This window comes from Urtica dioica, chromosome 1, assembly GCF_054948205.1.
Source record: "Urtica dioica subsp. dioica isolate 48M chromosome 1, U.dioica_male_clone48M_v1_H2, whole genome shotgun sequence".
In the NCBI taxonomy this organism is placed as follows: domain Eukaryota; kingdom Viridiplantae; phylum Streptophyta; class Magnoliopsida; order Rosales; family Urticaceae; genus Urtica; species Urtica dioica.
In genome coordinates this window covers 8,354,358-8,376,679 of record NC_142756.1, presented here as the reverse complement: position 1 = coordinate 8,376,679, position 22,322 = coordinate 8,354,358, and the positions used below count along the sequence as shown (strand labels likewise).

The 22,322-nt window shown below is 38.4% G+C and overlaps 1 protein-coding gene and 2 non-coding genes across 3 annotated transcripts; all 3 read left to right on the top strand.

Annotated features, from left to right (window-relative positions):
- Nucleotides 1-4,032: 4,032 nt before the first annotated feature.
- AT-IE (histidine biosynthesis bifunctional protein (HISIE)) lies at nt 4,033-6,973 on the top strand. Its single transcript, XM_089610406.1, has 6 exons — nt 4,033-4,104; nt 4,214-4,387; nt 5,025-5,270; nt 5,344-5,439; nt 5,526-5,680; nt 6,625-6,973. The coding sequence occupies exons 2-6, from the start codon at nt 4,256-4,258 to the stop codon at nt 6,824-6,826; spliced, it is 831 nt and encodes a 276-aa protein (XP_089466532.1). The 5' UTR covers nt 4,033-4,104; nt 4,214-4,255; the 3' UTR covers nt 6,827-6,973.
- Nucleotides 5,821-5,972, top strand: LOC149406990 (small nucleolar RNA snoR135). Its single transcript, XR_016301868.1, has one exon. It is a non-coding gene; the product is annotated as a small nucleolar RNA snoR135 (small nucleolar RNA).
- LOC149406989 (small nucleolar RNA snoR135) lies at nt 6,268-6,419 on the top strand. The gene has a single exon (XR_016301869.1). It is a non-coding gene; the product is annotated as a small nucleolar RNA snoR135 (small nucleolar RNA).
- Nucleotides 6,974-22,322: the final 15,349 nt, after the last annotated feature.

Below are 22,322 nucleotides of genomic sequence, written 5' to 3'. Positions count from 1 at the left end.
TTTACTCTTGTTTCGGTTGCTTGACTTATATGCTCTCTCATAATATTGATTAACGTAAATCTAGATTTTGTCATATAATCATTGAATTAATTAGCTCATGATTAGCGTAATTAATTACTTTTCCGCATTTATATGGTTATATGGGGGAATCATCCCCGACAGATTCATGATCAGCAGGTTTTGGATCGGTCGTCCGTGATAATTACGGTGACGAACAAACTTGCCTTCAATCTCAAATTTGTGAGCGGGATTTGGATCGATCATTGGAGATGGTCTCTCAGCAGTGAATAAACTCGCAGCCGATCTCAGATTCGTAAGCGAGCTTTGGATTAGTTGTTTGTGACAGCCATAGCGACGAACAAACTCATAGACAATCTCAGATTCGTGAGCGGGCTTTGGATCGATCATCAGCGACGTCGTCGGCAACGATCACGGCGACGAACAAACTCGTCGTCGATCCAGTCCACAAAAAAATGACGCCGAGGAAGATGATGAGCGAGAGGAGGACCACGAGTGCCACGGAGTTCGAGATCGAGAATGACCTTTGTGACGGCGACGATGAGGATGAGCGAGGCGAGAGCGAGCTCGGATTCGTGAGTGGACTTTGGATCGGTCTCTGCGTAAGAATGACGACATTGTTGTGGACACAAAAGATACAGTATATTATCAAGATACAGTATGCAAATATAGGAGATTGTCTATCGATATAGATATACAGTATACATATATCAATGTACACAAATATATCAATATACAGTATGCAAATATAGGAGATTGTAAATCAATATACATATATAGTATACAATTATATTAATATACAGTATGCAAATATAGATATTGTCTATCAATTCAATTTTTTGGTATATTGTTTAGTTTACAAGGCATTTTTATCCTAAATATAGCGAATCCGCTAGTTTAGGTAGGTTTAAAAAAATCCGTTATTTTTGTAAGTTTTCATCTTAAAACCGTTGTTCCTGTCATTTTCCCATAAGAATCACTAGGGAAGCCTCTAGTTTTAACTCTTATTTGAAAAGTAAAGGATGATGCCCACCAATAATTAATATGAACTAAAAGTCAAATGATGAAGCCCACACGACTAAGAAACCTCCATATGAAGCCCACTAGTAGTTTCTAAGAAACCAACGTCGTAATTTCTCTAAGATCGCACCCAAAGCAACTATATAAGTACCAAATCTCGTCCCGTGTGCATTACAGTTTACGAGTCCAAAAAAGAAAAATGGCAAGAGAAATAATGGCTCTATTAGGTGGGCATGGGAAAGAAAACACTATTCATGAGCACGATCTAATAAGCTTTGGAGGCATGATATCGTTGCTCGGTATGGTTTTATTATTGTTATCGGTTGTATCATTTGTGATATTCTCTTGTGCCGATGATGGCGATGATAAAAAGCGAAAGCGGAAACAACGTCGTCGCGATGGAGAAGCACCACAAGTCGAAGTATCTACTGAGTGCCCTTGTTTTCCCTGTGGTGATGGAGGCGGCGGTGGTCATGGTCATGGTGATGGAGGCGGCGGCGGTCATGGTCATGGTGATGGAGGCGGCGGCGGTGGCGGTGGCGGTGGTGGTGGTTGTGGCGGTGGTGGTGGAGGCGCTTGCTGAGTCTTTTATTTTGTACTACATGCCGGATTGTGTGTATAAAAAGTTTATTAATCTTTTTTCTTTAGGCGTGTCGAGTGATGTTGTGAAATAAATATAGTGCTGTACACGTAGGTTAGACATGCAATTTTTTTTATTTTTTTTTTCATATTCAAGTTAGATATGCCATATTGTGTGTTATACGCAAGATTTATTGTAATTGAAAATATTGATCTATATGATATTGTTATTCAATTATTGTGATAATTTGCCAGTCATATTCAGCCTATCAAATTCATACAATGATTACTGATAAAAAAAAAGGGGAAAAAAATAGTTTCAGGGACTAGGCCAGGGTTCAGAATCATATTGATTGAGGCGCTCAGGGTTAAAAATCACACTCTTGACGGTTTCAAGGAATGTATTATGACGTAGAGAATCTAAATGATTCGAAACGGCATGGTCTTGTTTTTACTTTTTAGTCGTGTTTATTAATGTTGTGGATGAAAAATACTGCTAGGAATGTTATCAATATTAATTGGCATAATTTGTGATAATATAAATACGCGTGTGGATTGTGAGACATAAAAATGAAATCGGCAGTCAAAATTTAACAACACGTATAACTATAATCGGCAGTCAATATTCAAAATATACAACTAAAATATTCAAAATTGAAAGTTGAACAACACATATAATTATAATCGGAAATCAATATTTTTTTGGACAAAATACATCCTTATTTTATTTTTTTGGCCGTAGTTACTTAGCTGTTACTTAGCTAATTTCAACTTGATTTTAAAAAATTAGTCAGCATTTCATTTATTTTAGTAAATTAGTATATTTATCAAAATTAACGTACGAAAATGCTAAAGAGTAAAATAATATTGATTAATGATGTCACGTCAGCAGATGTGGTTATATTTTAATCATATTTAAAATATTGAGATTGTAAATTTAATACTTTAAGTGGTCTAATCCGTTGAATTTTTCTTATTTAATTCAGCGTTTGTGTTATTTGTACATTTTTCTCCTATCATAGCTCAATTCGGCAAAGTAATATTAGGACATATGTTTTAAAATTGTAATGTTTATCCTAATTTTTTTATATCAATTTTATATTTTTAGTAAAAAATTTATATGATTTTTTTGAAAATTTGTCCCGTGAATTTTTTTTCAAATTTATTCCCACCACTACTATATTAGTTAAAAAAAAATGGCATGAAGTAGCCAATTCAAATTATGACTTTTGCAAAATAGTCATAGTTTCATTAGGTATAGCAAAATAGCCAATTGCTCGGATTTATTCTCGCGTTCTTTCAGTTTCGAATTCCTCTGTTTTTTCTTCAATCGTCAATTTCAGTTTCGGCGTTCCTTCTCATTGTCGGCGAATTGTTCCGATTCTCACGTTCATTCTCCGAGTTTGCGTTGATTCTCAGTCGTCGACGAATTCATCAACGAATTCCGACAACGATCTTCATTAATCCGACTGAATTTAAGGTTTGTTCATTTTTTTCTCTGTTTTTCTGATCTCCTATATTGCTGAGGATTTTTATTTTATTTTGTTGTATTGAATCTGTTATTCAGGCGATTTTCAATGGCATTGGTGCTGAGTTCTATTTCTCTAGCAGATTTTGCAAAAACAAGTCAGTTTCGTTCTTAGATTGAATTTTTCCAAGTTGTTTTTGTTTTTGTTTTGTATTCAGCGTTTATGAATTGGATTTCCAAGTTTTCATTAAATTTAATCATGCATCGATTAATTTTAATCCAGCCTTCATAAAGCTTACATTTTGTCATTAATTATAATATAGCTAGATTAAAGTTAATCCCTACAACATACCAACATAATAATCCAATGAGAGTTAAAGCTATTCAATTGTTTGACATTGTAGTTTAATTCAGAATATTTGGAATAGATTGGCAAGTTTCATTTTGTTCATATTTTCATGGGTTTAAGGTATGATTAATTTTAATCCAGTCTAGATTAATCTTACTTGTGTTAGTTTATTTATACTTGACAAACTAGGTCATTTTGCAAAAGATTCAGTTCTAACCATTGGATCCCAAAAAAAATGTAGTTCTTGTACTTATTCTCGTTTAATTCCCATAAACTTTTACAGGGGTATTTTCCTAGATACCGTTATGTTTTTATATGCTCCTTCGAACTTCGAAGAAAAATTAATTACCAAAATGTTTCCTGAATACCGATTTTTATTAGTTCAGAAAAAAATATGGGTTTACAAAGATATGGCTAATATTCGAGGTATTAAGTTTTAAAATTTGATACATGAAGTATTGCTTCGTTCACTCGTTTTCATACACGATGAGAAGCCCAAAATGTTTAAATTTTAGCCCAATCCATTCGGATCAAATTGAGGTCAAACCCAGAAAGACTAAACCCTAAAAACATAACTGGCTGGGTATAAAATGGCGGCGTCAATTTTCGAAGCCACTCACTCTCAAGTCCCTCCATTTCTCCTTCATTTCTCTGCTGCGATTGTTTTCTGGTAACCGCATTTGCAATGTTGTCTGAATTATTGGATCGTAATTCCATTTACTTTCACCTTCTCGTGCGCTGTTCGTTAATTTCCATTTCATTTTCTTTCGAATTCGCAGATAGTTTAAATTATAAATGAATACCTAAAGTTACATATATCAATGGCGGTCTCGCACCTTCACTTTTCGCGTTCTCTGAAGCTGTCTTCTTCCAGAGATCGCTTGTCTCTTCACACCACTGTCAAGAGAAAAACCACTTGCGCCATTTCGGCTTCAAGTAACCAATCGCAAAAGGTTGTTACTTTTTTTTTTTCCTCGCTTTGATTATCGGACCGTTTGAGAGTGAATAAATTACCACCAACCCAGACATAAGTCAGATTTCTGCTGTGTTTTGATTTGGTAGAAATCGTTACTTGTCTGGGAAATGAATAGACATGGAAAAAAGATGTTGACTTTTGGGTTTCCCATTCGTCGGATTAAGTATTCCTTGAAAGGCGTTCATCGTTGCCCGGTAACGCCATTATCGTTACTCGAGCTACATCTGGACTCTACATATCTCTTTCTCAAAAAAACGAACGAATAATAAGTTGATTTCCATGACTAATAAAATTTAGTCTTGCTTTTAAATTTACACGGATCAAATCAGTCAGACATAGTCAATTGTGTGCCACTTTTTTTTATGGTATATCATCGTTACATGTCTGGAAAATTAAACAGAGAATGAAATTCGGGTGATGGGGTTTCCCATCATCCTTACGTACTTCTCTTCACGGCGTTCATCGTTGCCCGATAATGTAATGTAATTATTGTTGAGCTACATCTGGACTCTACAATCCACAACTTATTCAAAATATTTCCTTAGACATGTTAATTATATGTATTTTTTTATGTGGTTGTAATATTGTGTTTAATATGATCAGAATTGTTTCAGGTTGAGACACTGCTAAACAGCATAAAATGGGACGACAAAGGCCTAGCCGTGGCGATAGCACAAAATATAGACACCGGAGCTATATTGATGCAAGGATTTGCGAACAGGGAAGCCGTGGAGACGACTATCTCGTCTCGAAAAGCGACGTTCTTCAGCCGGTCCCGATCGACATTGTGGACTAAGGGAGAGACCTCTAACAATTTCATCAACATCCACGACATTTTCATCGATTGCGATCGAGACTCCGTATGTTGTTTGCCAATTCTTGCTATCAACTTTACAGTGCTCTTGGAATTAACCCGCTGATTTAATTTTGCAGATAATTTACCTTGGGAAGCCCGATGGTCCCACTTGCCACACGGGAGCGGAAACATGTTATTATACAAGAGTTCCGGGTTTGTTAGACCCATTGGAGGTTTGTAGCTATACTGACTTAAATTGTGTTTGACTTTTTCCTGTGAACTACATTGGGTTTTTGTTGACATTGATGTTTTGTTGCAGAGGGAAGCAGAGGATAAATTAGCCGAAACTACTATGTATTCGTTAGAGTCTACAATTTTGGAGCGGAAAGCAGAATCACAGTTACCGGAAAATGGAAAGCCTTCATGGACAAAGAAATTACTACTCAACAGTAACTTACTCTGCTCAAAGATCAGGTACTATATTTATGAGTCTTATTCTTTGAAAATACTTTGCCGTAAATCAAATTTCGAAATACTGGTAGTGATTGAGATATAAATGGTCTGAATTGATAAAAAAAAATATGCTACCTATCAGTTTTTACTTAAATATGTAGAAAGCAGGGATTGTGTGTATCGGTGCTGTGCCATATCAAGTGCACTTTTTGACCGAAAGTATTCCCATGCAATATTAAATTCTAGGAGAAGATGGGCAGTTGGGTTTCATTCTATTTCTATTGAAACCTCAACAATCATTTTCTCTACAAATCTATGATCCATATAATCCTTTCATTTCAAATGATTAAATTATTTTCACTATTCTTCTTGAATAATGCTGGACTAGCTTATTTTTGTTTTTACAAATTTCAATTTATGCTAGATTTTTTTGGTGAAATTTAGATGAGAGATGGTGAGAATCTGCTAAGATAAGAAATCATAACCTACTCATCAATCCTGAAGTTTCAAATACTAGTGTGGTGATGTAAATATTGATGCTCTGATTTTATTTGAATATGTAACAAAACAGTTTTTATAGATCTTTGTATTTACTGAATTATGTTGAAGAAGCAGGGATTGTGTGTATCGGCGCTGTGCTGAATTAAGTGCACTTTTTGACCGAAAGTATTCCCATGCGATATCAAAATCTAGGAGAAGATGGGCAGTTGTGTTTCATTCTAATACCATTGAAACTTCAACAATCATCTTCTCTACAATTCTATGATCCATATAATCCATTTTCATTTCAAACAAATGAAGTTTTTCATCACTATGCTTATATAATGTGGTTTTTTTTATATATACATTTTCAATTTATGCTAGATATCTTGGTGAAATTGCCAGATATGAAGTCAAAACCTACCAAACAATCATGAATCAGAAAATTATAACCTTCGCCAACACTTTCTCCATCTTTATCTCAGGGAAGAAGCAGATGAGCTGTGTAGAACGCTTGAGGAGAATGAGGACAAGTCCCGAACTGCTTCCGAGATGGCAGATGTACTTTACCATGCAATGGTAATGCTAGCTCTTAAGGATGTTAAGATGGAAGATGTTCTCGAGATTCTTCGACGACGGTTCTCTCAGTCCGGGATTGATGAAAAGAAAAGTAGAAGCTCTAAATAAGAATTGTTAATTTGTTGTGCTGTTGTAAAAGTAGGGAAATAATGGTGTAATTGTATGTAAATCTCTGCACAGGCCATTTGGTTCTTGGAAGCGTACAATAATATGCAATGTTGATTATAAGGAAAATAATTATTTTTTTGTTGAATAGTTCCGTAGTCACTCACATTCCAATCCTTGTAAGCTAGCAATGAACAACCTCAGTGTTTAAAACAATTTGATCTACATTGAGAAAGAGTTAAACTTCAACACTCTTGAGAAATGTAGTACTATAAAATAACCCTATCTACAAGTACAACCAGTTAATAAAATAAATGTTTAAACACTCTTTAAGAAATGTAGTAATATAACATAATTTGTCGACAAATAATTAATGCTGTTGGCTTTTACGGAGTCTCATTTCTGATAAGTGATAGTACCCTGAGCGCTTAAAATATTATTTTGGAGAGATAATGAGAGATAAATTAATGTCTTTTTTATATGTAGTCTAACTTAATATATGAAAACATTCTAATAAGCTTACGATCATAGGAAGAAAGCCCTAAAAAATAAATGAACCACCAAAATTCTAGTTTTGAAACCTTAAAAGACCGTATGAAATACGTGCAATTAGATTTGAACATCAGGCTTCAAGGTCCATCACTCAAACTGATCTTATTTCAATTATGTTTTTTTTTTTCTATATGTATTTATTTTACGCTTTTTACTTCGTCTAATTGGGCAGAGGGATAGAGAAAGTGTTCCAAATTCGATTTATAAAAATAAAAAGAACTCATAAAATAAATAATCATTTGAAACTTTAATATTAATTATTTAATTAATCATGGTTTGACATTTATTAGAATTCAGCCAAAAAAGCTCTAAAACAATTAATTCAACATTCAATTTAATATACTACAGTCTTGAGTATATATTAATTAACCCCTTATTCAAACCAAAAGTCATGCAGTTTGAACTAATGTTTTGATATATATATATATATATATATATATATATATATATATATATATATATATATATATATATATATATTGAATACGAGTTTGGAAAGATAATGATAGGTTAAGTACTTGTGTAGTTTCCGATCATAGAAAGAAAGTGAAATTCTGATTAGTCGCAAAGACAAGATGTCGCACACAACGTGTCCGATAACTTGCTTGAACACAGATTATGGATAAACAACAAACAGTGCAGTAAATAAAATACACATGATATGGTTACCCAGTTCGGTGAAACACGCCTACGTCTGGGGCACTCTGCCAGTGGAAATGATTTCACTATCTTGTAGTCAATAACACACGCAGGGTTTATATCTGATTACAATCAACAAATCAATAAAACCTAGAGACTATTACCACCAGTGATAACCTATTCAGGGACTCCCCCTGAATTTGAGCTCCGTCTCAATTCCACCCTTCGAGCAACCGCCTGGCTCGGATGACCTTTGATCTTCAGCTGTTCGTGAACCTTCAATCACGCGATCACAAAACCCAACTCTCACAGACACTCAATCTTTGTGGAATAGTGTTTGAGAGAATACACTGCTATTAACAAAACACACAGCCTCCTAGTCCGCCGGTCTTGTACGTCTAAGAGCTCTGAGTGTTTTATCAAAAGCGTTGAGGCTGCTAAGGGGAAGCACATGGCTTTTATAGCAGCTTTACAAGCCTAGAAGTGAATCTAGGGTTTCCTTACCCAACCTCAAACGAATATCACATAATCAAGTCACCATCGAAGCAAATATCTTGCAATGAAGACAGCAGCGAGGCAAATATCTTGCAATGAAGTCAGCAGCGAGGTAATATCTCATAATCAAGTCACCAGCGAAGCAATCTGTCAATACTGGAAACTTCCCTGAAATAAAGTCTGCACACAGGAGGAAAGATGTCATACTAGAAGTGGAAACATAACGACCGACATCTTTCCACACAACTTGCACTAAAAAATAGAGCCAACAAATAACGTAACAACAATCTCCCCATTTGGCTATATTTTAGGCAAGCACTTCCAGGAACAGTTCTCATACAAGCGTCATGACCAGAGAAGAGAGTAAAAAAATGACTTCATGACGCATCTCCTCCTGATTGCCTCAAAATAATACCAAAGGCAAGGATCTACCAACTCAGAGGGAGGAACAAACAACGACCTGAAAGGATGAGAACTTGAGCAAACAGAATTACATAGACCATCAAAAGAGAGAAAGAGAGAATTAAGCCGAAACACCATCGTCACCATCATCCCGGTCACTGCCAAGGCCTTCTTCATCATCTTCAGACTTGTCAGCATCCTCAGAGTCTTCAGCAGCATCAGAAACATCAGACACAGTGGCTTGGCCAGGCTAAGAAGAGGTAGCTGAACTAGGAGCAGTGAGATCTGTGACAAGAGCTTCGCACTTGGACTTCCTGTTGGAGAGAGTCTCGATAGTCCTTTTAAGAGTCTCAATCTCCTCAAGAAGTTCTCTCAACACAGTTCTCTGAACTTCCTCTGTCATTGTCCCCAAACGAAGTTTGCTTCCTGAGATGTCAGATGTCTCGACAGAAGGTCTGACAAGATCTTGAGCATGTTTCCCCTCAAACAATTTGGTACTGAAGTTGAGAACACCAGGTCGTTTGCCCACCACATCTGTACTTCGCAAGATGTTCTTGTTTTGCTTGAGTAGGATGCCAGTGATGAGAGAAGGGAAACCTATGGGAAGCTTCACTGCAAACGACTTGGCATGCTTTGCCAAGTGATCAAGCACAAAATCACCAAAATCAAATGAGGAACGGGTACCTATCTGGTAGATTAGGCGAGCCAGATCCGCCTTGATACTTGACCCATGAGAGGAGGGAGCCCAATTGGCGATGCCGATGCGATAGAGGATAGAATATTTGGCAGTGAGCTCGGCAGTAGGCAAAGTCCCCTTGGAAGGCCAGACCTTGGTTTCGTCACCAGTGATTTCTTGAGCAATGATGTCCAGGGATGGAACCCTATCGGCAGTGATGATCTTCCCTCGACCAAGGTACTTGTTGATGACATCGGGAGATATCTCAAAGCAGTGTCCTCTGACGTAGACCTTCCTGAACTCTGCGTCGTCTGGAGTATCGAAGGATGGGGAGAGATTGACAATAAATTCCTTCACCAGAGCCGGATAGTAAACCCCAATGCTTGTGACAGTCCTGAGCATCTCAGCGTCGTGCATGAGCTCCATGACGGCATCAATCTTGAGCGCCTCAGCAGACAATTCCTTTTCAGGAAAAATGGCTCGATGATACACATACCTCCATTTGAGGACACCATCTTCTTTATGGAATGAGACATTGTCCATAGGGGCAGCAAGGACATTCTTTGGGAGCTTTTGCCCTCCCACAGATCTCTTGCTTCCCAAACCAAGAGAAATCATTGGTTCTTCTTCTTCAACCTCATGGTCCTCGGCAATAGGAGACATAGGAGTCTGTGCCGACTTCTTTACACGTTTCTTTATCATGCCCACCTTTTCTTTCTTCTTTTTCTTAGCAGGGATGAGAGCAGCAGGAGAACTTTCTTCCAGAGACTTTCTCTTCTTCTTTCTCTTCTCTGACAGAAGAGTGGCAATACAGACGTCATCATCTTTCTGTACCTTCTCCTTCAGAGATGCAAGTATATCCTCTCCACCGTCCTGGACTTGATCAGTCTTCCTTTCTTGCCCCAGAGAAGATGTTGGGACATCTTTCACGACTTCTTCACTTAAACCCAGAATGCCACCAATGGCATCAACATGAGGAGGCTCTTGAACATGGAGGAGTGAATCTAACATTTCACTATCCCTAGGATTATCAACAGGGGTAACAGAGGCTACAGGGTTACCTTGAACAACCTTGTGAGGGCTCTCAATGGGAGATCCTCCAGGAGCCGCCTAATCTTTTCTTCCAACTTCAGAAGAACTGCTAGAGCTTGCTTCTCCGGTGATTTCTATGATTGAGAGGGCGGCTTTATTGAGTATTGCACTTCTAGCGGCGGAGAGAGAGGGATTCACAGGACCCGGTGATTGCACCTCCGGCCTGACCATCGGCGCGTTCATTGGATCGCAATCCTCGTACCCTGACACCGTGCTTGTTGCTCTCCGGTCCAGGTTTCTTTGTCTTGACATCTTTCCCTTTCATTGTGGCCTTCTCTTTCTTAGAGGGAATGGTTGTGTTAATCCCGCTTCTGGTACCAACCATTTTGAAGAGAATTTCAAGGAAACTGCCACACAAGTAACCGTCGAGAGGGGTGAAAGCACAAATTTGAGGAATAAAGCTCAAGAACAGCGAAGAAAAACAGGAAATTTCAACATTCGAACAAGAAGTAACTTCCCTTTCTTTCTCGAGAATGGAACCGTCTGCATGTATGAGAAACTGGGAAGTATCAACACGACGTCGTGACATATAGTGGGCCTTGATCCATCTTAAGCCCAAGGAAATAACAAGTGACACTTTAGCCCGGCAAAACAGTCGAATGGGCCAACCAGATAAATGGGCCCATGAGAGAACTTTCACAAAGCATCTGTGATCAAATAACAGCGAGATACCAGTACTAATAAAACCAAAAATCCCGCCAAAAACAATAATTGCTATTGTTCTATCACGCACAATCCTAGAGAGGATCTGAGATTTTCAAATCGGTTAGCATCCAAAGCCTTAGTGAAAATATCTGCGAGCTGTTTTTCAGTGAGGATATACTCGAGTTTGATCTTTTTATTTTCCACAAGATCTCGAATGAAATGATGTCTGATCTCAATATGCTTGGTCTTACTGTGTTGAACTGGATTCTTTGAGATATTGATGGTGCTGATATTGTCGCAGAATAATGTCATGACATCTTGTCCAACATCATATTCAGCAAGCATCTGTTTCATCCAGAGGAGCTAAGTGCAACTGCTCCCTGCAGCGATGTATTCAGCCTCAGCTGTGGACAAGGAAATGAAGTTCTTCTTCTTGCTGAACCAGGAGATGAGATTGTTTCCAAGGTAGAAACATCCACCAGAGGTACTTCTTCTATCGACCGTGCTACCTTATGATTCGCTTTGCTTGAGCCAGATGACTAGCTTTGGGATTAACTTGATATCGAGCACACACACCAACAGAGTATGCTATGTCCGATTGACTGGCAGTGAGGTAGAGGAGACTCCCAATGATACTTCTGTAGAGGCTTTGATCAACAGATTCTCCATGTTCATCCTTGGTAAGCTTGATATGGGTAGCGGCGGGGGTTCGCTTGTGAGAGGATTTTTCCAACCCAAACTTCTTTACTAAGTTTTTAGCATATTTACTTTAGGAGATAAAGATGTCATCACTCATTTGACTGATCTGAAAGCCCATAAAATAATTAAGCTCACCTACCATACTCATTTCGAATTCACACTGCATTTGTCGAACAAAAAGATCCACCATCTTGTTCGGCATTCCTCCGAAGACGATATCATCAACATAGATTTGAGCTATCATGAGGTTGCCATCTTCTTTCTTTATGAACAGGGTTTTATCAATCCCACCTCTAGTATAGCCATTCTGCACAACTGAGTTAGTCTTTCATTCCATGCTCGAGGAGCCTGCTTAAGGCCGTAAAGAGCTTTTCTGAGTTTGTAGACATGTTGTGGTGAGCTGGGATCTACAAAGCCTTTAGGTTGGGTTACATAGACTTCCTCATTCAAGTACACATTGAGGAAGACACTTTTAACTTCCATCTGGAAAAGTTTGAAGTGAAAATGACATGAGATGCCGAGCAAGAGTCTTATGGCTTCTAGTCTCGCAACAGGGGCAAAGGTTTCATCAAAGTCTACGCCCTCCACCTGTGTATAACCTTGCGCCACAAGTCTAGCTTTGTTCCGAGTTATATTACCATGCTCATCAGATTTGTTTTTAAATATCCACTTAGTTCTAATGACATTCACATTTTCAGGTTTAGAAACTAGCTCCCAGACTTCATTTCTTTCAAACTGAACAAGTTCCTCTTGCATAGCATTAACCCAGTATTCATCATCTATGGCCTTATTCACATTTTTAGGTTCAATCTTAGAGACAAAGCAGAGATTACCAATCATCTCTCGATAGTTTACAGGAGGTTTTGGACGAGTCCTCACACCTTCACTCATCTCCCCAATCACCTCATGAGCCGGATGATTTTTCTGAATTCTTCTGGAAGGAATTCTTTGTTCGGTCACAGGAGGAGTCCCTTCATCCGGAACAATGTCGCTCACTTTGTCATCAACATCCCTCCTGACATTAGGGCTTCCAGAAGGGATGTCGTCCAAGGTTTTCTCAGCATCTGTCCTGACATCTGTATTACTAGGAAAGACTTCATCTTCATCATTAGTACTGTTATAGACATCATGATCATCGTTTACCACTACATTTATGGATTCCATCATAGACTAATTAGTGCGTTTGTTAAAGACACGATAGGCCCGACTATTTCTAGAGTACCCAAGAAATATACCTTCATCACTTTAAGATCAATTTTACGTCGAGGATCCCTGTCAGCAAGGATATAACACACAGAACCAAAGACATGGAAGTATTTCACATTTGGCTTTCTCCCCTTCCATATTTCATAATGAGTGATGGAAGTACCTGGATGAATAGTAACTCTATTATGGATATGGCAAGCAGTATTGAGAGCTTCGGCCCAGAAGTGTGCTAGAATGTCTTTGGCCAACATCATCACTCTAGCCATTTCTTGAAGGGTTCGATTTTTTCTTTCAACAATTCCATTTTGTTGTGGTGTGATGGGAGCAGAGAATTCATGGGCTATTCCTTCTGCAGTACAAAACTTAGCAAAGCTCATATTCTCAAATTCCCTCCCATGATCACTCCGAATTCTGATCACTTTGCCGATGCTTTCTCCTTTTTCTCTCTGAACCTTCTTGCATAAGGATTCAAAAACAGCGAAAGTGTCAGATTTCTCACGAATAAAATCAACCCAAGTATACTTGGAGTAGTCATCCACACACATAAACACGTATCTCTTCCCTCCAAGACTCTCGACCTGCATCGGTCCCATCAGATCCATGTGGAGGAGTTCAAGAACACGAGATGTGGTAAGATGTTGCACCATCTTGTGAGACTTCTTGACCTGTTTCCCAATCTGGCATTCACCACATATTCTTCCTTCAACAATCTTTAGATTGGGGACACCGACAATGGCTTTCTCAGAAACAATTTTCTGCATGCTCCTGAGATTCAAGTGTCCAAGCTTTTGATGCCACAGCTTGGTTTCGTCAACCTTGGTCATGAGACAGTTGTTGGTCTGAGTGTTTTGAACGGGAGACCACATGCACGAGATCTGGTTCCTCGCATCAGTTCATCCTGTTCCTCATTTACCACCACACACATATTACGGGTAAAATTGACACGTAAGTTCAGATCACAAAGCTGGCTAATATTGATAAGATTAGCAGTAAGACCTTTTACCAACAAAGCCTCAGTCAAGCAAGACATACCAGGATAGTTTAGCTGACATTTACCCACAATTTTGGCTTTCACTCCATCTCCAAATGTAACATGACAGTTTGAGTAGGGTTTCACGTTTGTCAGGAAGGTATGATCACTGATCATGTGACGAGAGCAACCACTGTCGAAGTACCAGTCACTATCGGTGGACGCACTCAGAGATGTGTAAGCAATGTTGGCATGGTAGGACGTGTCTTTTACTCTCCATTCCAACCGAGTAGAAGGTTGTCGGCGTGGAAGAGTATTTCTGTGAGCGAACTTTTGCTGACGAGCATTCCTCCCGTATAACTGATAGCAAAAAGGTCGAATATGGCCCTTTCTACCACAATGATGACAGACCCAACGAGGTCTATTGATAAGAGACCTAGTTGATCGAGAAGGGTGTTGCTGATATGGTCGTTGAAGCTTGTCATTACCAGATGTTTGAGGCATGTTTCGAGACATCTGGGTAGCGAACTTTTGGGGAACAAAATTTGTGTGGGATGAGGAAGCACCATGAGTATATCCCAGCCCCTTCATGTTCTTTGCAGGTTTACTAATGGTGAGGATTTTGTCAAGGCTGTCAGTGCCAGAGTTCAACATCCTGACTGATTTAGTCATCTGATCTAACTCTCAATTTAGCCGACTGACTTCCTTCTTCAGATCTATAATGGTTTCTAGGAGCCTTGCTTTATCTTCAGTCAGGGTAAGAATAAGAGCACTCTGTTTATCGAGAATCTGGGACTCCTCAACCCATTTAGTGTGTAAGGTATTGTATGCGTTATTCATGGCATCATCAGACAGTTCTTCATCTAGAATGAATTTCAGCGAGCACTCACCAAATTCATTAGTAGATTCATGAGTATGAATAGAGGCAGTAAAGGCCACAAAGTTACTTATCTGCTCGGAGTCGCTATCTTCGTCTTCTTCATCAGATAGAGTGGCGTTGTACCCATTTTTCTGTTTCTTGAGGAGGTTGGGACACTCCTTCTGAATATGTCCGAAACTTTCACATTCATGACACTGTATACCTTTCCCTTTTCCGGAGCGTTCACCACTTTTACCATTCCTGTGAGGGTTAAGATTTTTCTGAAATCTTTGTTGGAAGTTGTCTTTAGCATCTTGCAAGACATTTTTCTCATTCATCTGATTGAGTCTCTTCATAACCGTGCTATAATTTTTAGCCAGCATAGCTATAGTGTCATCAATATCATTGTCAGAATCCGAGTATACTTGTTCCTTTTGTTCATGAATCGAGCTTTTAAGGGCCATTCCTTTGTGTTTCTTCTCCATCTTGGGCAGAGAAAGCTCAAATGTCATGAGGGATCCCATTAGTTCATCAAACTTCACCGTTTTAAGGTCATGGACTTCTTCGATGACCGTGATCTTTATTTTGACTCTTGGGCTTAAAGCCCTCAGGGTTTTTCGAACAAGATCTTCATCGGTCATGGGTTTCCCGAGAGAGTAGGATTCATTGGCAAGGTCTCGGATGCGAACATTGAATTCAGCCACTGATTCATCTTCAAGCATGGTGAGGGCTTCAAAGTTAGTTGTGAGATACTGTAGTTTCTGCTCACGGACTTTCGTGGTTCCCTCATAGGCAGTGGCAAGAATTTCCCAGGCCCCTTTGGCGCTGGTGCATGTGTTTAAAAATGGCATTAAGTGCACGAGAATTACCTAGACCCGCCTCATCTTCAGTAGGAGTCCAGTCCTTTTCGGGTTTTGGACTAGTAGGGGCTCCTTTGTCATCAACATTAACAGGAGCTTCCCACCCGTGTATCACAACTTTCCAAGTTCTGCTGTCCAGGGACTTCATGAAGGCGCTCATGCGGGCTTTCCAGTAACCATAGTTGGTTTCGTCGAGTACTGGAAGGCGATTGACCGAACCTCCCTCTCTGGAACTATCCATATCTGGTAATCAGAAAGAAAAATCCAGGAAACCACCAAAAGATCTAGGTGCCTGCTCTGATACCAATTGAAATTCTGATTAGTCGCAAAGACAAGATGTCGCACACAATGTGTTGACAATGTGTCCGAAAACTTGCTTGAACACAGATTATGGATAAACAACAAACAATGCAGTAAATAAAATACACATGATATGGTTACCCAGTTCGGTGAAACACACTTACGTCTGGGGGCACTCTGCCAGTGGAAAGGATTTCACTATCTTGTAGTCAATAGTACACGCAAGGTTTATATCTGATTACAATCAACAAATCAATAAACCCTAGAGACTATTACCACCAGTGATAACCTAGTCAGGGACTCCCCCTGAATTTATGCTCCGTCTCAATTCCACCCTTCGAGCAACCGCCTGGCTCGGATGACCTTTGATCTTCAGCTGTTCGTGAACCTTCAATCACGCGATCACAAAACCCAACTCTCACAGACACTCAATCTTTGTGGAATAGTGTTTGAGAGAATACACCGCTATTAACAAAACACACAGCCTCCTAGTCCGCCGGTCTTGTACGTCTAAGAGCTCTGAGTGTTTTATCAAAAGCGTTGAGGTTGCTAAGGGGAAGCACATGGCTTTTATAGCAGCTTTACAAGCCTAGAAGTGAATCTAGGGTTTCCTTACCCAACCTCAAACGAATATCACATAATCAAGTCACCAGCGAGGCAAATATCTTGCAATGAAGACAGCAGCGAGGCAAATATCTTGCAATGAAATCAGCAGCGAGGTAATATCTCATAATCAAGTCACCAGTGAAGCAATCTGTCAATACTGGAAACTTCCCTGAAATAAAGTCTGCACACAGGAGGAAAAATGTCATACCAGAAGTGGAAACATAACGACCGACATCTTTCCATACAACTTGCACTAAAAAATAGAGCCAACAAATAACGTAACAACATAAAGTCTCTTAGAATAAAATAAAATAAGGAAGAACATGCTCATTGTAACTAATGTCATGAAAATTTAAATTATAAGGCCAATGCGATGTGCCCTAGTAACTTTCTGAACGACTGAAAATAAATACCCATTAATTAAGAGTTCTACGTACAAAGATTGAAATGTCGGTGGTCGTTTTTGTTTTTGTGTCAATGGTGAAAATCGAAAATTACACTAGTCGATGAAAATTACGACGAAAATAATGTGAAAATTTGAAAAAAAAAATTGTATCCACGAAAATTGCGGTGGTCGACGAAAATTGCGTTAAAACATAGAAATTGCGACGTAAATAATGTTGCATAATTTCAAACATGAAAAATAATTTTCATACACATAAGAAGTTCTAAACATACCTAATAAGTTTCAATTACAAAGACACATAATACACAAGCATAATAAGTTCAAACTTCAAAAAGTCAAACACATATAATAAACATAAAGTTGGAAATATCAAAATCAAACACCCATAAGAAACACACACAATAATGGGTATTTTACTCGTATTCTAATGAAAAGCCTTGTGCAATTCTAAAAAAAAACATAATAAGTTCTAAACACATAATAATTTTATGAACTAACTCGAATATGAAATTTGCTAACAAGTTATCATTTTTCATATTTTTAAATACTTGTTTACAAATACATATATTAAACTACAATTTCCTAACAATTAACTTCCCATCATTCATTATTTCCTAAGAGTAATTATTACATATATTTAGTACACTTATCATGTATATAATCAGTGATACAAGTTCATATCAATAATAATAATGAAGAATATTTTTTTTCCCTGATCAGTCAATCTCTCTCTAGATTTCAACAAAACTATTATCTTCATTGATATTGTCTCCATATTATACCAATTCGTGACACATATATCACGAAATGGTGGAAAAATGATGAGTCAAGATTGCAGACATAATGATAAACTAATGTACAATCTTTTATTTAGTTAATCCTAAAATATGAAACATTCCGATCAGCTTACGATCACATAAAGAAATCCGTACAATTTTAAAAACAATTAGGAACATTGTTAATTTTGAAACTTCAAAACCGCGTATTTATACTTTATGATATGTCAGTCTAATTAAATATATGAACATCAGGCTTCAACCTTGTGACTCTCTCAAACTGATCCTATATTTAAATTAAAATCAACTCCTTAACTGATATGCTACGTGCCCTAGTATAACCTTGTGTACAACTCCACCAAGACTTAAAAATAAATACCCTTTCAAATTACGGCTCAAAGAAAAGAAAAGAGAAACATGGCAAGAGAAATGGTGGGTCTATTAGGTGGCGGTGGCAAAGGAAACGTTGACGAGCATGATCTTATATCCTTGGGAGGCATAACGTCGTTGTTGTCTATGGCTTTGTTACTGCTATCTGTGGTGTCGTTTCTGATATTTTCTTGTGCCGATAAGAAGAAACGTGGCGACGGAGGAGGAGGATGTGGCTTTACCGGAGGTGGAGGCTGTGGTTGCGATGGTGGTTGTGGCTGTGGCGGCGGTGGCGGCTGCGGCGGTGGAGATTAAGGTGCAGGGAGATTAAAACATGAATTGTGTTTATTTTCTTATAAAAAAAATATATATGTAATTAATATTTGACTTTGTTTATTTATGTAGTTTTTCTCTCTCTTTTGCACAGACAAGTTTTTCATTAATACGTGATTGTAATTATGGATTCGTTTATAATACTTATATAGTTCTTTCTCATGTATTCGATTTTGCTGGGTGGTTTGTGTCTTTGGTTTGTTCAAATTGCATGCTTTAAATCTTTGATTTACTTTTCTGAACCTGTTTTCCCGGCTGATTTGGAATAGTGGTTTTAATTAATCAGTTTTTTTTTCCATTAATCACTGGCTTCTGCCGGGGAAAACCGGCCACCAAACAATATTCAAACTATTTGACAGGCCATGCGTAGCAAGAGCATGAGCGTACGCCATTTAAAAAAAATAAATAAATAAAAAACTGGACTTGTTTGAAATCATTACAAAGCTTGAAAATATGTTTGAAAATTAAACCGGTTAAGGACTCGCTGCTGGAATAATGGCATTCGTTGGAGACTAGGTAGTCCAAGGCCCAATTAACCATGTGGTCCGGAGAGAGGAGAATATCATCATGAATGATCTTTTCCCAAATTTTCCACCAAACAATTAGAAGCTGTTTAATTGTGTGTGTAGGCAAATCCAGAATAGAGATTTCCCGAAAAGAAAAGGGATACACCTTGCGAAGATTTGCACTCCCAGATGGTGTCCTCGATCATACCGCAGATAGGAGTTAATACTTAATACCGTGTTTTTTTTTTTTTTATCTATTTATATTATTTTTATTTTACATTTCTCGTTTTTGCCTCTGAAGCGTTTACTTTGAAAGCTGGTCAACTGTGGTTAATGCCATGTCAGATGAAAAAGAGTGAGCCTGGTTAATAATCACTACTCTTTGCTGCTGATGAGTCTCGTGAGAAACTCTGTGAGTGTGTGTGTACTTGTATTTGAGAAGGCATATTATTAACTATAATTATAATTATATATGCAATGTGGAAAATAATAAACCCACTAATATGTTGTATAAGAGAAACGTGATAGCCGTGTGTGTTGGCCTTGGAAGTTCCTTTCTGTGTTATTTGTCTCTTTTGTGGAATATTTTTTCAAAAAATTAGCAAAATAGTCAACTTAAACGTTGGGATTTGCTAAATAGTCAAGATTTTATAAATATTAAATAAATAGCCACTCGGATGACGTAGTCAAATTACATGTTTTTTCAATTCCGAAATCTGTCATTTTAGAGTTTTCACTACTACAAATACAGTTTTTCGATGCGGATGATTTTTAGGTGCGACTTTTCACACATAAAAGTCGCACCAAAAATTACTTTCGGGTGCGACTTTTCGCACCCAAAAGTCACTGAAGTAACCAAAAAATTTCGCAGATTTTTTTTAAATGTGGTTGCGAAAAGTCGCACCCAAAAGTTCGTCATACCTTTGGCTGCGACTTTGTCGCACCCAAAAGTCCAAAACATTTGGTCTAAAAAAGTAGCGGGATTTTGTTCCCTCTTATTTCACTTCTAAAATTTCACTTCTAAAAAATTATCTTCTTGCAAAAAGAAAAGAAAGAAAGAAAGGAAAGGACAGAAAAGAAAGAAGAGAGAAAGGGAAAGACACTACTACAAATACTGTTTTCAGGTGCGGCAGACATTCGGGTGCGACTTTTCGCACCCAAAAGTCGCACCAAATAATCCTTCAGGTGCGACTTATCGCACCCATAAGTCAAACAACTCGCCGAAAATTTTCGCTGATTTTTTTGACTTTGGGTGCGACTTTTCGCACCCAAAAGTCTCTCAGAAATATTGGGTGCGACTATGTCGCACCCATAGGCTGAAAATACTTTTAGCGGCCAACTTCCCCCGCTTTTGGTAAAAATATCATTGGGTGCGAATTTTCGCACCAAAAAATAATGAAACGGGTTATTGGGTGCGACTTAGTCGCACCCAAAAGAGTCATTGGGTGCGAGAAAGTCGCAACCAAAGGTCCCAAATTTTTGAGCGGTCAAATTTTCCCCCTCTTTTACAAATATCATTAGGTGCGACTTTGTCGCACCCAAAAGGATCATTGGGTGCGACTTTGTCGCACCCGAAAGTGTCATTGGGTGCGACAAAGTCGCACCTAAATTCAAAGGGTTATATAAATTAAAGTGCTGCTCGGTTTTCATTTTACCCGAGCCAAAGTTTAAACTTCTCTCTCTCCGATTTCTCTCCTAAAAAGTCTCCGACCACCACCATACTCCGAGCTCCGTCGCCGCTGCCACTCCGAGCTTCGTCGGCTCCCTCTCACTCTTAACTCCGTCGCCACCGTACCATAACTCTTTTCCCATTCTTCTTCCTTTCTTCTCCCACCACGCTGTTAGCCGTGAGTCACGAGGACGCCGGACCAGGACCGACCACCGGGGAAGGAGTGAGAGAGCGCCGGATAATCTAATTCCACAAAAACAAGGTAAGGATTCTTGACCTCGAGTTGATTTTGGATTTTTGAGCTCCGAAATTCAAATTTGGGGGTTTCGGATTTCAAAGATGATTTTTGTGAAATTGATTGGTTTTGGTTGCTCATTGAACTCGATTAGTGATGGTTGTAGCTTGAATTTGTGGATTGAGTTCGGATTTCCTTGGTTTGGTAGTGATTTGGCCGAAATTTGATGAACTAGGGTTTGAAGATTCGAATTTTGGGGCTTTTGATTTCTGCGTGACCAGCCTTTCCGTGACCAGCACCGACCCTCCGTTGCAGCCCGTCCGACCAGCCCCTCCGCCGCTGCCACTCCGACCAGCTCCTCCGACCTGTCCCGAGCCTCCGACCAGCCCCTCCGCTTCATTAGGTATTCTTCATAATTTTATTAGTATTTTGATTAGTAGTTTAGTTTGATTAGTAGTTTAGTTTATAATTAGTTAGTTAGTTTGTAATTAATTTGTAATGAATTAGTTAATTAGTTTGTAATTAATTTATTAAATGAAATTTGTTCTAATTAATTTTAGGGTTTTTAGTTTAATACTTACATGTTTAGGTTGTTTAGTTTTGATTAGTTTAGGTTAATTGAAATTTTCAAATTGAAATTGTAATTAGTTTAATAATATGTTTAACTTGTTTAGTTTTAATTTGTTTAGGTTAATTGAAATTGTCAAATTGAAATTGTAATTAGTTTAATAATATGTTTAGGTTGTTTAGTTTTGATTACTTTAGGTTAATTAATTGAAATTGTCAAATTGAAATTGTAATTAGTTTAATAATATGTTTAAGGTGGTCAAGTGGGACCCAATAAACCAAACATTCTATCAAGAGATAAGAAAAGAAAATAAAAAGATTGGACTATTTAACAACCGCCTCGGTGCTTTGGTGAAAGCACATATCCCGCCTACGACTCGTGATTGGAGTGAAGTGACGCCCCAGACGTTGGCTGCTATTTTGAGCGCACTTCATTTCGAGTTCAGATTTGTGTACACGGATCCTGACACCGGCGAGGATCTGCCTGCGGATTGCTTTCAGAATACGATTGATCAGACTATCATTCGGAATGCCAAGATCAGACGACGCAACCAGAAATCCAAGCTATCAGAGAAGTTCAGGTTGGAGTTTTGTGGGAGCAAAGAAAACGCTAAGGTGGAAACACCACCGAGATATA